This window comes from Physeter macrocephalus, chromosome 15 (assembly GCF_002837175.3).
Source record: "Physeter macrocephalus isolate SW-GA chromosome 15, ASM283717v5, whole genome shotgun sequence".
Lineage (NCBI taxonomy): Eukaryota > Metazoa > Chordata > Mammalia > Artiodactyla > Physeteridae > Physeter > Physeter macrocephalus.
In genome coordinates this window covers 2,689,449-2,705,636 of record NC_041228.1, presented here as the reverse complement: position 1 = coordinate 2,705,636, position 16,188 = coordinate 2,689,449, and the positions used below count along the sequence as shown (strand labels likewise).

At 50.9% G+C, this 16,188-nt stretch overlaps 1 protein-coding gene across 6 annotated transcripts in view; it reads right to left on the bottom strand.

Moving 5' to 3' along the window:
• The window catches only part of AGO2 (argonaute RISC catalytic component 2), a 111,731-nt gene that overhangs the window by 51,025 nt on the left and 44,518 nt on the right, over positions 1–16,188 (bottom strand). For 4 of the 6 annotated variants that reach the window (XM_024129412.2, XM_024129413.3, XM_024129414.3 and 1 more), the window contains exon 2: positions 4,042–4,237. In XM_024129412.2, the coding sequence (XP_023985180.1) occupies positions 4,042–4,237 (196 nt within the window). Of the gene's footprint in view, positions 1–4,041; positions 4,238–7,116; positions 7,135–13,460; positions 13,634–16,188 lie in introns of those variants that run through there. The other 2 variants (XM_055091047.1, XM_007111656.3) reach the window with 2 other exon arrangements.

The following is a 16,188-nucleotide window of genomic DNA, read 5'->3' as shown; positions in this document are numbered from 1 at the left end:
GGGCCCGAACCCGCGTCCCCTGCATCGGCAGGCGGACGCGCAACCACTGCGCCACCAGGGAAGCCCGTCGCCCTTAAATATTTAAGGGCTGGTTTTTTTCTTTATATGATGTTCAGCTTGGTGTTGGCTAACCTTGGCTTTTTTTTCTAGAAATATGAAAATTTAGTTAAAGTGGGATGAAGTCTTTTCCCATGAATGTGTCTCCTTACCTCATTATGGCCTATGCTTCTCGCTCTATTTCTCTCTCTCAAACAATTCCTTTGCCTACCTGTGCTATTTTACTTTCTTGGAAAGGTTTAAATATAGTATAAAATTAGCCTGGCACTTCAGGTGAGTTGAAGATAACTTATGCTTCTGGCTGCCTTTCATGCCCCCCCCCTTTTAATATGCATACCCTTGCAGATTTTGTAACAACCAAATAAAATTCTAGCAATAAATTGAAAAAAAATGCAGCTCAAGACCCATATTTGCTACTTTCTGTTTCACGAGGCAATTCCTAAACACTGGGTAACTTTAGAGCCTTACAGTCATAACTACAACAGGACTTTGGGAATACAGTCAGGTAAAAACATCACATTTTAGTCACCATCAGCCTTTTTCTGTTGCCAGATGACAAAGCCTTAGTCATGCCTATTTTCATAAAAGAAAGCTTCTTGTACACTGTGGTTGATGGCATAATAAGAGCCCACTGCCACCATGCCAATCAAAAGCCCAGAAAATGTGCTTTTTCATGCCTTCATTCCAGCTCTAAGAGTATATCCAAATCACAGATCCTCACAGGATTCTGTCCCAAGGAAACTCAAAATCAAACAAGCCCATTCATTGAGCGTCTCAAAGCATATAAGGCATATTAAAAGATCTCAGAAGACCTTCAGTAAATAAAGCTGTTTAAACCAGTTGTGCCCAAAGTTTTGGTTCACAAACACATTTTTTAGTAAGCACATGTTTAAAGGACCTCATGTTACTGTCAAGTATTGTTTCTTTGGAGACATGTCTTTTGGGGATAAATGCTCAGAAGTAGAATTGGTGGGTCAAAGGGTATATACTATTTTTATTTTAATATATACACCAAGCCACCTTCTAAAAAGTCTGGACCAATGTGTATTGGCCACACCGAGTGAATCCAACTGTTTAGTTTTACAAATAAGGGAAATGAATCCCCAAACATTCTTTCTCATACAAAGACTGATGAGGAAAAAATGTACAGCAAAGAGCACTTTATAGGGCACCAGCACAAACTGGGTAACCAATCTGACTTATTATCAAACTGCAACTCAGAATTCTGTTTCTGACCATGACAAAGTAAGTAGACTTCTCCTCTTGCCCTAAAAAACTAAAGAAACTAGAGAAAAGCTGAGAGCTGTTTTTGACATTGGAAAACAGGCAGCTTAGGACTGTGACTACCGAGGGAAGGAAAACAAACATTCACTCTGCTGGGAACAATTTCCAAATCACAAAATGGGGAAGGAGCATAAGAGAGCAACAGTCTTGTTGTGCTGCAGAGATGGGGGCAGAAGAGGTAGGAATTTGTGGGGGAGGGTACCAGAGAAGATAGCAAAAGCCAGACCCCCTCAACGTCACATACATAATGTTCAACAAACAAAAAATTCACTATGCATGTGAAAAAGCAAGGAAAGGTGACATGTAATCTAAGGGAAAACCTGCCAATAGAAACAGACCCTGAAATGACCCATCTGTTGTAATTAGCAGACACGGGCTGCGATCATAAATATGCTATTACTATAAATACATTCAAAGTCATCAAGAAAAAAGATGGCAGCTATGAATGAACAGATGAGAAATCTCAGCAGAAATGTAAACTATGAAAAAGAACCAAATGCCAATTCTAGAAGAAGTACACTATATAAATGAAAAAAATTTTTGGATGGTTACCAGAGAATATTGGATATTACCAAAAAAAGGTGGCGGGGGAGATAAAGTGATCTTAAAGAGAGATCAATAAAGATTACCCAAACTGAGAAAAGAGGGAGAACAATTTTTTTTTTTTTAATCACAATCACAAGACAATATCAAATGGTCTAACATACACATAACTGCAATCCTGGAAGTAGAGGAGGGAATGGGACAGGAAAATAATTTAAAGAAATGACTGCCAGTATTTCACCCAAATAACATGAAAGACATAAACATTAAGGATCCCAAGAAGGAAAAATACAAAGAAAACTCCACCTAGGCATATCATAGTCAAACTGCTGAAATGCAAAATTAACTAGAAAGTATTTGAAAGAAAAAAGACAGATATGGGAGAACTACAACAACAACAACAACAACAACAACAACAACAACAACAAAAGAACAGATTTCATCAGAAACAATGAGGATTAAAAGACGATGTAATAACATCTTTAAGTTGCTAGGGAAAAAACTGTTAATTTAAAATTCTACATCCAGCAAAAAAATCTTCCAAAAATGAGAAAATAAACATATTTGCAGATTTTTTTAAATGGTGGGAGAATTCATCACTGGCAGGTTTGTACAATGAGAGAGGATAAAAGATATTCTTCAGGCTGCGGGGGAAATGATGCCAGGTGTAAACACTGATCAACAGAAAGAAATAAAGACAACTAGATATGGTTAATATGTGGGTAAATAGACTATTTTCTTTTCTTAATTTCTTTAAAATAACAACATTGTACCACGGGGTTTATAACATATGTAGGAGTAAAACACATGACAACAGCAGCAAAAGGAATTATACTAAAACTGTAATTGTTCAAAAAAAAAATTGACAAGTGTTTTTGTAACCTTCAGGAAGTCAAAGGTTTCTTAGAACACACAATATAATAACCACTTTCAGGGACTTCCCTGGTGGCGCAGTGGTTAAGAATCCGCCTGCCGACGCAGGGGACACAGGTTCGAGCCCTGGTCCGGGAAGATCCCACATGCCGCGGAGCACCTAAGCCTGCGCACCACAACTACTCAGCCTGAGCTCTAGAGCCCGTGAGCCATAACTACTGAAGCCCACGTGCCACAACTACCCAAAGCCCGCGTGCCTACAGACCGTGCTCCGCAACAAGAGAAGCCACCGCAACGAGAAGCCCGCTCACAGCGAGGAAGAGTAGCCCCCGCTCGCTGCAACTAGAGAAAGCCCGCGCGCGGCCACAAAAACACAATGCAGCCAAAAATAAATAAATAAACAAACAAACGAATTAAAAAGAAGAGAGAAAGTCAAACAACTCGTTGGAAAAGAAAAAAAAAAAAAGGAAATAATCCATGAAAAGGTACTCAACTCATTAGTTACCAAGGAATGAAAATTAAACCACAATAAGAAACCATTACACACTCACCGAAACAGCAAAAATCAAAAAGACTAACCATACCAAGTGCTGACAAGGACGTGGAGCAGCGGGAACTCTCGCCGCCAATGGGAGCGTGAGACAGTACAAGCACGCTGGAAAACTACTGGGCAGTGTCTCATACAGCTGAACCCACACTACCCTTTGATCCAGCTACGCCACTCCCAGCTATTTATCTAAGAGAAATGAAAACGTGTGTTCACAAAAGACTTGAACAAGCAGTTCACAGCAGCTTCATTCATAACAGCAAAGCCCAGAGCGCCTAAGCACCTAATGAGAGGATGAGTAAATGAACCATGAAGTAACTGTATCCTAACACATGCCTCTGCAACAAAAATAAGAAGCTATCAACACACACAATGGTACAGGTCAACCTCAAAAACATGCTGAGAGAAGCAGGATGAAGGGGCAGCTCTCAGCTCTCGTGGACCCGTGGGCCGTGCGACTCCCTTTACACAGGCAGGAAACGAGCCTCCAGGGACGGATCCCAGCACTGCTGGCGGGGGGCGGGGTACGAGGCAACTTTCAGGGGTGATGGGCGTGGCTAAACATTGGTCAAAACTCACTGAGCAGCCCACTTACAATGCATATTTCTTTGTATCTCAATACAAGAACACTTAAAAAAAAAAAATGCAACGGAAGCTTCCTGGGGGGAAAAGGTCAGAAGGATCTGCTGAGAATCGAAGGGTTGATTCGTTTTAAAATAAAGGACAAAACAGAATACCTGTTAACTCTTCTTGGGCATTTCTCTGGCTTGATATCCAATTCATAATGATAGATGTCAATTTTTGGAATGTCCATTTCAAAGAAGTTGGCCTGTAACTTGATCGTTCTCCCGGAGGTCCCGAAGTCGGGTCTGGGCGGAGGCTTGAAGGCATACCCTTGGACGGGTGGCGGTGGCGGTGGAGGAGGGGCGAGCACTGGAAACGGCAAAGAGAACGCCCGTTACCCAGGGGCCACGCTGAGAGGGGGCCGGCGCCTGCCCCGTGCACCCCGCCCTCCCCACCTCCCTGGACCCCGCCATCCCAGGCCCCGCTGGCACTGCCATTCCCTCCTTCCCCCCTGCTCCTCCTCCCCTTGAAACTCACGCCCCGCCCCGCCCGGGGCCACCTCATCACAGAGCGCCCCCAGTGCCAGGCTCAAGGCCCCCCAGAGCGCGCCCCTCCTCGGCCGCCCGGCCTCGACACTGCCCCTCGCCCTCCTTGCTGAGACGCTCCCCTCCCTGCTCCCCTCGCTCGGCTGGCTTTTCTCTACCGGCCCCCGGCCCCCTTCGCTTCTTCCGACAGGTTCGTTAAGTCCAGCCCTGCACCCACAGTTCCAAGTCCTTGCCCCAGGCCTGCGCCTCCATCGATGAGGCTGTGGTCTACTCCACTGTCAAGACCCTTCCCACACATTCTTCACGGCCAATTGCTCAACAACGCTCATCATTTTACCCGCTTTCCTCTCTAACTCCTCCTTTCCTATCCATCTCTCTCTGCCTCAGCTCGGGTTCCCACTTCATCCTAGTGGGGGCTCGGCTTCCAGGCCCCTCACCCACTTTGCACACGTTCTGATCTCACCCTGGCCAGATACCTTTGTGGCCCCCCAGCACGTAGCCCCGACATTTAGGCACTCATGTCTCGGCCTTATCTTCTGCAGCTCTAAGGACCCTCCCCGCCAAGAACCAGCCTCACGCTTCAGAGGCCCGGACATGCCAGCTCCTGCCCAAGAGTCCCGAAGAAGCCCTTCATTCCTGTAGCGCTCGCGTGCCCAGCTCACTGTATGTGCATTTCCAGTACGAGTCTGCCGCACTGTGCTGTCATCACACTTGGCTCTCCGCCTGGCTAGCCGGACCACAAGCAGCTTGAGGATCAAGGTCTAAGAGAGCACCTGATGCACATGAGCCCAGAAACACTGGGTCCAGCCTATCCATTCACACCTGGGAAAGCCCGAGCTCAGACAGGCAAAGGAAGGCTGCCAAAGGCGCTCACAAGGTGTCCTCTGCCGCGGACCACCGAGGTCACGAAGGAAGGTGTTTGCAACACCGAGAGTCAAGGACGCCGAGCCCCCCAACCCCCCCCCCCACGCAGATCCTGACACCGCGCCCTACACCACAGTCCCTCTTCCAGGGACTTCCGACAGCTGTGCTTGCGCCAGCATGGTACCCAGCTACCCCAGCCGTCTCTCTCCTGGCAGCCAAGACTCAACAGCCCCCTCTCTGCAGCAGACCAAGACCACCTTTCCACAAAGGAGTCTCAGCGGTAAGCCAACTCATTACTCAAAAATGCTCTATAATACCTCTTTGGCTACCATACTTGCCATGTGCACTTCTGTTCTCTTTCTTTGCACGTGAGAGATTAACGATGGGGCAGTGTGAACTGTCAGCAAATGAGACAAAGCCAAAGGGGTACAACTCATATGGAATTAAAGGGACCAAGATCGTCACGACAGTGTCCCTCCTCCATGACTCTTAAATCCATTAACTTAATCTAGGAGTGCTTTCTCCCCACCATAGACAGTTAAAAAAAAACAAAAACAAAAACAAAACGAAACAAAACAACACTTCGTCCCAACTCGAATTTTCAGTAATTCCATTAATAAAGTTCAAAGTCGTTTTAGGAAAAGAACCAATGAGAAAAATTTCCGATTAACAGTATACCTTTAATTTTCGTTCGAATATCTTTGTTTCAAAAACGTTCTCATTAAAAAAAAAAATTCCATGTACTGCAATCCCTACTGACATTCACTGGAAACAAAAGTACTCTGCCAAAAATAATAGAAGCTGTTCTTACTGTATTTCTGACAGGGTAAAACTCAGGGAGTCTGTGAATTACTTGCTTTATACTTTGGTTTCTTTCTGTGAGAAAACAAACATGCTCTAAAGGTTATTAATCTCACGGAGCTAAACCATCTGGAGACCTTTGGGTCTCTTTCCACTAAGCTACTATGACTTCACAGGTGACATAGTCACAGCCTTTCACAACAGCCCAGCCCTTCAACAAGCACGCCTGGGCGCCCCTTACGTGCTGGGTAGCTTGCCAGAGACCAAAGACACAAAAATAAACAGAGTTCTCGAGCGGCTCACACAGCGCCTCCCAGGGGAGTGTCTGAGTGCAGGACACCCAGGGGACTCGTGCGTTTACTTCTCCGAAGTCAGCAGGGCACACGGGGTCCTCGCACCGAGGGCCCCGGCCACGCCAAGGCGGGGACGCCACTTGCTCCCTGGGGACAGATGCAGAGTCTCTGCACTCAGCACTGAGTGCCCACTGACACGAGGTCCCTGTTCTCAGGTGGACTCCCACCCGGCAAGAGGAACCCTGTGACTGTAGAGTCAAGGTTAAACCTTTGTGTCCCAGGAAATGTCCAGCCACAGAGCCACAGAAACCTGGCCCACAGGGCAACTTCAGGAACCAGAGCACGATCCACACTGAAGGGAGTCCCAGCTTACAAAGTGCCTTCACGGTTTTCTTTCTTGCAGCTGATTTACAGTATCATGTAAGTTTCACGTGTACAGCACAGTGATTCAGTTTTATACATACACATACACATCATACATATACACACATATTCATACACATGTATATTCTGTTTCAGAATCTTTCCCCTTGCAGGTTATTATATAGTACTGAGTATAGTCCCCTGTGCTCTACAGTAGGTCCCTTCTGGTTCACGTTTCCTAATTGTGCCTCGCGGCGACAGAGCAAAGGGGTCGCCTGTGACCTGTGAAGCTGTCCAAGGCCCAGAGACTAACACAGCTGGCGTGCCCACACCATCCCACTCCCCAGGCCGCCCCCACCCGCCAGCCCCCAGCCTCACCTACCTCTCAGCAAGGCAGGGTCAGGCCTGGGGCCCACCTCTCAGGCTGAGCCTACGCCTCCTATACCCCCAACACCCACCACTGGGACACGATAAGCCGCGGGAAACAAGGAGAACAGTTCACCAGTTTGCGTCACTAACCTGTATTAATAAAAGCAATGGGGGAAATGCAATGGTAAATTATTTATAAAATATATAATTTCATAAGATAGTTCTTCCTTGCTTCTAGCTTTTAATAATCAAAGTACTGACAGTTCGTGGGGAGGCGTATGGAATATAAAGTCACAAGTTAAAGCTCTCCAAGCAGAGGGAACAGGGTGAGGACCTGTGTGGTTGTTTGTTTTTTGTTTTGTTTTTTTTAATATAGATTGATTGATTGATTTAGGCTGCATTGGGTCTTAGCTGCTGCGCGCGGGCTTCTCACTGAGGCGGCTTCTCTTGCTGTGGAGCACGGGCTCTAGGCGCACGGGCTCAGCAGTTGTGGCTCACGGGCTCCAGAGCGCAGGCTCAGTAGTTGTGGCGCACGGGCTCAGCTGCTCCACGGCATGTGGGATCTTCCCGGACCCTGCAGGGCTCGAACCCGTGTCCCCTGCATCGGCAGGCGGATTCTTAACCACTGCGCCACCAGGGAAGCCCAGGACCTGTGTTTCATATACCTTCGGGAAGGAAACTCTCCCACCGAGGGACATGAAAACTGCACCGGGCTTCAGTCCCGAGACACCTTGGATCTATTTTTCTGAGGCGTAGGGAGTCCCAAGTGTAAATTGCCGAAACAAGCAGGAAGATCCACAAACAAAGCTCCGGAGAGGATGCAGTGGAGCAGTGGCAGCACAGAGCTCCACGCGTGCTGGGGAAGGGACGCGGGACACTAGGGGAGAGGGAGGAGGTGTCAGCTCTTGGCCCCGAGGCCAAAAGGAGGGACGAATGGGCACACACGCGTGTGACACAGGGGAACCGAAAGTCCAGCCCAGCATCACCTAGAGTTGAGCTCTCCGGCTGCTCCCCTCGCACGGCCCGCAGCCCTTTACACTGCAGCAGGAATGGGGGCTGCCACGCACAGGTGCACCGGACGGGCAGGGAGTCAGAGGGAAAGGATGGAGAGGGGACAGGGGGAGACCCCAGAGCACAAGCTCCCTGGTCGACCTTCTTACCCTGGGCTCCCAGGAGCGGGTGCCACCAACATCTACAGATAAATGGAAGCCCAAGGAACCGCCCAAGAGGAGGCAGCGTCTGGGGAGTTCATGGAGCTGGCGTTAAGCCAACTGGCCGTGGCGCTGGCCGCCTGCTCAGCAGGGACCCAGCCCCAAGTGCCTACCCCCCTTAAGATGCCACCTCATCTCCCCTGCTCCTGCCATGCTGGCAGGCCGAGCGAGCGAGCGGTCGATCCCCCGGCTTCCAAGCTCTCTCACACCTCCTCCCCTCTTCACGGAGACATTCAGGTCTGACCTTCCTGTGAAAACTGTAGGCAGACACCCCAGCCTCGCTTCTCCCAACCCCAGGCAGCATGCACAGCACACTTCCCATCCAGCAACTCACCAAACAGTGTCGCTCGGAATGGATTTCCCGCCGTTAGGCTTGCCTCTGCACGGGGCAAAACCTTTGGGATCGGGAAAGCAAACCCTTCTTTCTCATCCAGCAACACTGACTGTCACGGCGGGAAAGGACTCGTCCACAGCAACTGCCAGCACAGCCCCAGCACTTGAGTGACCCGGCCACCAGCCCCCGTTCCTGACCGGAGTGCTGCGGGCAGGAGTCCCCGAGCCTGAGAATCTAGCACAGCGTCAGGGAAAAAGGAGGCACCGAGGGTTTGCTGAGTTGCTGCTGATCATCCAGCACGTGTGTTTAAAATTTCCATCTTTAGAGCCACCGCTCAGTGAAAGGGAAACATGTAGTGAATGAGTAACCGACTTCCTGTATGAGTAACCGGGTCATAGAAACCAGAAAGCTTTCAAGAGATTCCACGGGAGGCGAGCCTGTCGTTGCACTGGGCGTCCTGCAGGAGCCCACCCCCGAGGTGTGGACCGTCGCTGGCCTGTCAGAGCAAAGTCCCAGAGCAGGGCTGTGGGACCCCTGCCCTCACCATCTCTTGGCAGCCCCTCGCCAGAGCTGTTCGCCTGTCCCAGCCCTCCCCCCGAGTGAGGGATGGAGGCACACGGACGCAAACCCACACAATCACCCCTCCTCTCTCCCACCCGGAACTGGGGACGCAGGTCACCCGCCCGAGGAGCCAAGGAGATCCCCTGAGACCGCTGCCTACATGGACCAGCACCGGCAGGGCCCCAGGACACGAGGCGACCTCACAGGCAGCTAAGACCCCCTCCAAGAGAAGGAAGTTTGGCCTCCTTCCGAATGTGCCAGGTATCCAAGAGCTCGCGGCGGGGCCATTCTTCACCGACTGCATCATGGGGCACTCCCTAAAGCAGCACCTGTGGGTAACTTCCTCTCAAGGAAGCCGTCTTGTTTCCCTACCCATTATGGTAGACGTGGGCGACTGGGTGAATCTTTCCTATACTGTAGTCTTCTCTCTGATTATCAAAACACACCCTTATTACCGAAGACGTAGAAAAATACGAAGAAAATTTAAATCATCTGTTATGCCAGAAGGTGACTAACAGGCAAAGCTGGGACTCAGACACAGGTCCTGTTGTCATCAGAGCATGTGAGGTTTGCCACCAAAGCGGAGCTGCCTCAAGTCCTTCTGAGAGAGTAGACAAGTTTAAATCAAACAAGGGACTTCCCTGGTGGTCCAGTGGTTAAGAATCCACTTTCCAATGCAGGGGACGCAGGTTCAATCCCTGGTTGGGGAACTAAGATCCCACATGCCACGGAGCAGCTAAGCCCTCGCGCTCTAGGGCCCACTCCCCTCAACTAGAGAGCCCACACGCCGCAACTACTGAGCCCATGCACCACAGCTAGAGAGAAGCCCGTGCACCGCAACTAGAGAAGCTGCGTGCTACAACGAAAGATCCCACGTGCCGCAACTAAGACCCGACGCAGCCAAATAAATAAATATTTAAAAACAGACAAACAAAATTAGTAAGAGAGATGCACTAACAGTGCATAATAATCTAGCCTCACCAAGTTCATTCCATTAGCTAGCATTGCAGAGCCTAATCATAGCTGCCACTTACTGAGGTCTGTGTACCAGACAAGCAGAAAACACAGGGCTCTCCTGTCACGTGACAGCGGTCACAGACGCCACAAGGTAAGTTTAAAACCTGAAGCTACTTGAAAATCATGATGCTGATTAGACCTGCTGCTGGACCTTGTTATTAAAGGTGGTAAAGGACCCATTTGTTACTCTGTCACCCTTTTGGTTTGGTATTTTGATAACTATTTCAACACAACCAGTTTTCTTTGTCATCCTACGTATTTTGTTCTTTGCCTTAAAAAACATTATTCTGGAAAGGGATCCATCCACAGGCGTCACCAGACTGACAAAGAGGCTCAGGACTGCACCCTTTTGGGAACCACCTGCTCTAAGGGGATAGGGTGGCCTCATCTCTAAGCAGAGAGGAGGGTGTTTCGGCTGCTGATAACATCACAAAACCTCCGTGGTCTCTGTGGAGGTGTGGAGGGTGGGCAGGTCTGACGTCCCTCCGCCAGGAGCGGCCCTGCAGACAGCACCACGCCCTGCAGGCCGACAGGGGCTCTGTCTCCATGGCTGCCCTGAGATCACCCATCCCTGACGTGATGTGAGCTCACGATTTACCGGCTGCCATGACAACAGGCTCTCCAGGCTTCTGCTCATCACACGGGCCCGCCTACCACGCGGCTGAGCTGGGAATCAGAAATCAGACATCCTGATAAGGCCTGACAGCAGTGCCCCAGGGCCCACAGCTCTGCCCGCTGTCCACCTAGGGCCATGGGAGCGGATCCTGGGAAGAAGCAAGGCGAAAACTCCCTGACGACCAGCGTGGAAATCAAGCTGTCCCGGGGAGAGCAAGGGGACAGCATAATTGTTCAGAGAAGCTCTTCATTTCTGCTGTTTTCTAAGTACTTAAGCACATGGAACTGAACTTTCAAAAACCTGCAAACCACATTAGGTCAGGCACCCGGAGCTGGAGTCGGCTTGGCCTCCGCCCCTGCCGCTTCACTCCAGCTCTCCCGGCGGATCTGCTGTTAAAGCACAAACGCAAAGGTCTGGGTGCCAGCTTATACCATCAGGCCGAGAACAGCTTTCCTGACCACGGACGACTTGAAATAAATCACAGAACCTGGAGGCTGGAGTCACCTTGGACAACCTTGGAGACCCAGAGCAGACAGCAACTCACCCCCACCTGCTCTAAGCCATCAACTGTGAGCCGGATCTGGGCAGGCCTGGGGGCCTGGTCTCGGGGAGGGTCAGGAAACAGCACAAAGGTACCAGCAGCAAGCACCAGGACCGTCCAGAAGGGGCACAGCGCTGCCTGCCCGGCCCGGCCCCGGCCCCGCTCCTTCCACCACATCTCATCATGTGTTATCTGACGTTCAAAACCAAAAAGATCTGCGAGACTGCTCCCCGCCGGGTGACCGAAATGTTCCTTAAGAAAAGTCTAAATTACGTTCCTGTCTGTACTCACTCACTGGCTGTTCGGTGCTGCTTGAACTTGGGCCACGGCCTTGCTGGGAGGCTGGAGGGTGGGGCACTCCTCCAGGAAGTGAGCCCAGCACACCAGCACCCACGTCTGAGTGGGGCCGGGATCAAAGATTTGCCACCCAGATACCAGGAGGCCATTGTAAAGCTCTTTACAGAATCTCAAAGCAAGCGTTAGTATTCAAAGCCATGCATCCCCTATTTTCCTTTTAGAATTCTGTTTTCATTATATTGGGTATCACAGCCAGAAACTATGAAGGCAAAAGAAAGTGATAAAAACAGCTCAGGGCTGTCCAGCCCTTCCACGCCACGCCTGGGGCCAAGCCGGGTGTGGACATCAGCTCCTGATGCTTCTGGATGTCGCTGCGAGGAGGACACGGCGGCTTTGGGGATGAGAGATGTGTCAGGCTCCCCGGGCCAGGCCTGGCTGTGCGTGTCTCCTCCTGGGCTAGAAGAGCTCGTCAGGCTCCGACCGGAGAGCGGATGCGGATGCCGACCGAGCAGCGCCCTCCCGCCGAGACCAGGACACGCGGTCGCCTGCTGCCTCTACACAGGCAGGCCTCGCTGTGGCCACCGAAACAGACCAAAGTGCATTAAACAATCAGAGCAGCCCTTCTGGTGAAGTGGGTGGAAGCGGTCTCAGGACGAAGCACTAAGAATGCAGACAGGCACACCTGCCGTCAGCTGGAGATCAAGTCAAACACGACGACAGCGTTAGACCCGGGCGACCGACAGCCAACCGTGAGCAGGGAAACAAACCAAACCCAGCCGAGTTCCCGGAGAAACGGACCACCTGACCAGACACAGGACCCAGGAACGCTCGCCCACACGCACGTCCGGCCCCAGTGCCCCGCCAAGTGGAGCCGGGATGGAACCCAGGCCGAGACACAGACGCCTCCGCCTGGCCCGGGTCTCGCTCCTGCTGCCCCGCGAGCTCAGAGCCAGCCCGGGGCAGGGAGGACCCAGGCCTGGTCACCGCAGGAGGACTTGCTCTCAGCAGCATCTGGTGCCACCGGCGTTCCGATGGGAGAGTCAACGTCAGCCCAGAGCGCAGGGGCTCTGGGGACACCGCGCGGCACGAGGCCGACCATCTAGCCCCGCTGACACCCCCAGGCCTGCAGGTCCCAGCCCGGGCCATGAGCCACCCTCCCCTGTGCCCACAGAGGACTTTCCCTTCCTCCTTGTGCCCTCGGGCAGGCTTGCACAGCAACTCCGCTAGATGAAGAGGAAGGGCGGGCTGGGCGGAGCCCGGCGACACAGTGGCAGCCTCCCCAGACCGGGGAGGGGATGGGGACAGGCCCTGCAAGGAAGGCAGCCAGCCGTGGTCTGCAGACCTGTTCTCTGTAAATGTGTCACCCTCGCGCGGGCCACCGTTCCTGTAAGCCTTTCACGTCTTCCTCTCTCGGTGGAAATTCCCACCTGGTTCTTGGTAACATGCAAAGAAAGGGCCCCGAAGGCGGCCTGAACAGGGAGCTGACCCCAGGGGGAGATGCGCCCAGGTGAAAGCCAGCCCCAAAGGCCCGGCAGGTCAGCGCCAGGACGGCTGCTGACCCGAAATCCTGAAGATATTCAGCCTTCTCCCGGGGAGCATGCAGCTTGCACGGGAAGAGGCCACAAGCCAGACGGACCACTGAGGATGCGTTACAAGACAAGCACCCAGCTACCCTCGTGTCAGTGACTAATATTAGTCTCTATTTTTGCTGCAAACTCAAAGAACTTTGTCTACGATGGGGTTTTTTTGGTTGGTTTTTTAAAAAAATAAATTTACTTACTTATTTATTTTTGGCTGCGTTGGGTCTTCGTTGCTGTGCACGCGCTTTCTCTAGTTGCGGCGAGCGGGGGCTGCTCTTCGTTGCAGTGTGCGGGCCTCTCATTGCAGTGGCTTCTCTTGTTGCGGGGCACAGGCTCTAGTCATGTGGGCTTCAGTAGTTGTGGCACGTGGGCTCAGTAGTTGTGGCACACGGGCTTAGTTGCTCCGCGGCACGTGGGATCTTCCCGGACCAGGGCTTGAACCCGTGTCCCCTGCATTGGCAGGTGGGTTCCTAGCCGCTGCGCCACCAGGGAAGTCCTACAATGGGTTTTTAAGTGGGCTTTTGTGGTTAACCTGAAACTCCCACCAGCATTTAAAACACAATCTTCTTTGAGGAACAGTCCCCAAAGCCACCCCTGTGATGTGTAAAAAGAAAACTTTTTCTCTCATAGAAAATGTTTTAATGAACTTTCCCTCATAAGTTAAAAATGCCCCCTCTGATGCACCATCTGTCTTTACTCAACGATATCAGAAATACTATAATCAACACAAGGAAGGATTAAAGAAATACTTGTAAAATACAAATTACCTCCTAGAGGAATGTCCCCCAAATGGCTGATATGACACTATTGTGGACTAGTGGTTCTTTCAAGCGTTTGTCGGAAAGTTTGGAAGCGCTTTACAAAAAAGCCCCGTGAAAACAGGAAAACTATCTTATATGTGCATTTCTCCCACACATTTCTCTGCAGCACTTACTAGTTCTGATTTTACAGTTATGTTGTGACTCTCTGATTAGTAACTGCCCTTCCCACCGGCATAAGCATCACCAGGGCAGAGGTTAGGTCTGCTTTGGTGCAACTGTTTAACGAATGACTGAACAAACGAGTGCACAGATGAAAAAAGAATAGCTCAGTGTCACACCAACTCTTGGTAGAAACGCCTTTATTGATTTATAACTCAATGCCAAGTGTTCTGTGGCAAAAACATGAGGCACTCACGTGAGGATTATCATCCCGTCTTTGGCGAGCAGCCTGCCCCATTTCAACTCAAGAGGCCGGCACTGATCAAGCGCCTGCTACGTTCCGGGCACGAGATTTCAGGTGCCTCCTCGTCGTTCTCACGTCCACCCTCTCGGACACTGTCTTCACTCCACAGGTGAGGAACCAGGGTGGCACAGAGGGCACCGTGTCCGCTGACCGCAGTGCCGACACCAAAGCAGTCCCCACTGAGCGCTCCGCCAACGCAGTCCCTCGACTCCCGCAGCCTCCCTTACGGAGGAGTTCACGTGACATCTCTCATACTTCAGGAAAGTCTTTTTCTCCAAAGAACCCAGATCCTTTTCATCACCCCAAACATACAGGAATCTAACCTATCATCCCTCTAAAGCAGCTGGGAAAGTTCAGAAAACTCAATTTAGTGTGCTTTTACATTAACTACTTCATCCTAGTTACCTGGAACACCTCTCAGTACCTACAGAAAATGGGTGACTTCTCTTTGTAATATGTATATTATTATTTTGAGCTCCCATAATAATTCAGGAAGTAATAGTCACCACTCGTGCACCAGGCACATACACGGTGTATCATGTGTATCATCTCGTCTAGCCCTCACCCTGGGTAAGTCAAACATGATCCCGCTTTACAGACAGGAAACCAAGGTGACCAGAAGGTGAGTGACAGGCAAAGCCGGGACTCAGACACAGGTCTTGCTGCCCTCACAGCACGAGAGCTCTGCTAGCAAGCCGAACTGCACAGCACTCAGCGCCCTCCCCGAGATCCACACGGCCAGCCCCACGCTGAGCACCTCCACAGCCCGGGCATCGCCTGGGCACCCTCGACTCCCCTGTTCTCTGGGTGCCCACCGTCAGAGTGAGGCCGGAAGCAGGCCGCTATGACAGGTCAGGGTGGGCCAAGGTGGCAGGTCCCCGAGCGGGACAGGAGGACAAGAACAGCTTTCTGAATATTAAAAAATTAAGGAGAGCTTCCTTACATTTTATTAAAAATAAATTCCAGGGCTTCCCTGGTGGCACAGTGGTTAAGAACCTGCCTGCCAACACAGGGGACACGGGTTTGAGCCCTGGTCCGGGAAGATCCCACATGCCGTGGAGCAACTGAGCCCGTGCGCCTCAACTACTGAGCCTGCGCTCTAGAGCCCGCGAGCCACAACTACTGAGCCCGCGTGCCACAACTACTGAAGCCTGCGCACCTAGAGCCCACGCTCCACAACGAGAAGCCACTGCAATGAGAAGCCCACGCACCGCAACCAAGAGTAACCTCAGCTCACTGCAACTAGAGAAAGCCCACACGCAGCAACAAAGACCCAGCACAGCGAAAAATAAATAAACAAATAAATTTATTTTAAAAAAAAATTCCAAATGGATACAAACTGTAAATAAACATTTTTAAGTGAAACAAAAACATCCAAAGAAATATATTAAAATTGAATAATTTTTACAATTACGGAGTGGAGCCAAAAGCAGAGGTCACAAGAGGCAAGCTTGAGTACATGAGATTTTTTTAAGACTTCTCTAAGCACTGGATAAACTCAGAAAATTTTGACATAATAAACTCACAAACCTAAAAATATAAACCTGGATATAGAGTTTAAATTTCTAAAGATTAAAAACTCCAACTGGTGCTTCCCTGGTGGCGCAGTGGTTGAGAGTCCGCCTGCCGATGCAGGGGACACGGGTTCGTGCCCCGGTCCGGGAGGATCCCACGTGCCGCGGGGCGGCTGGGCCCGTGAGCCAT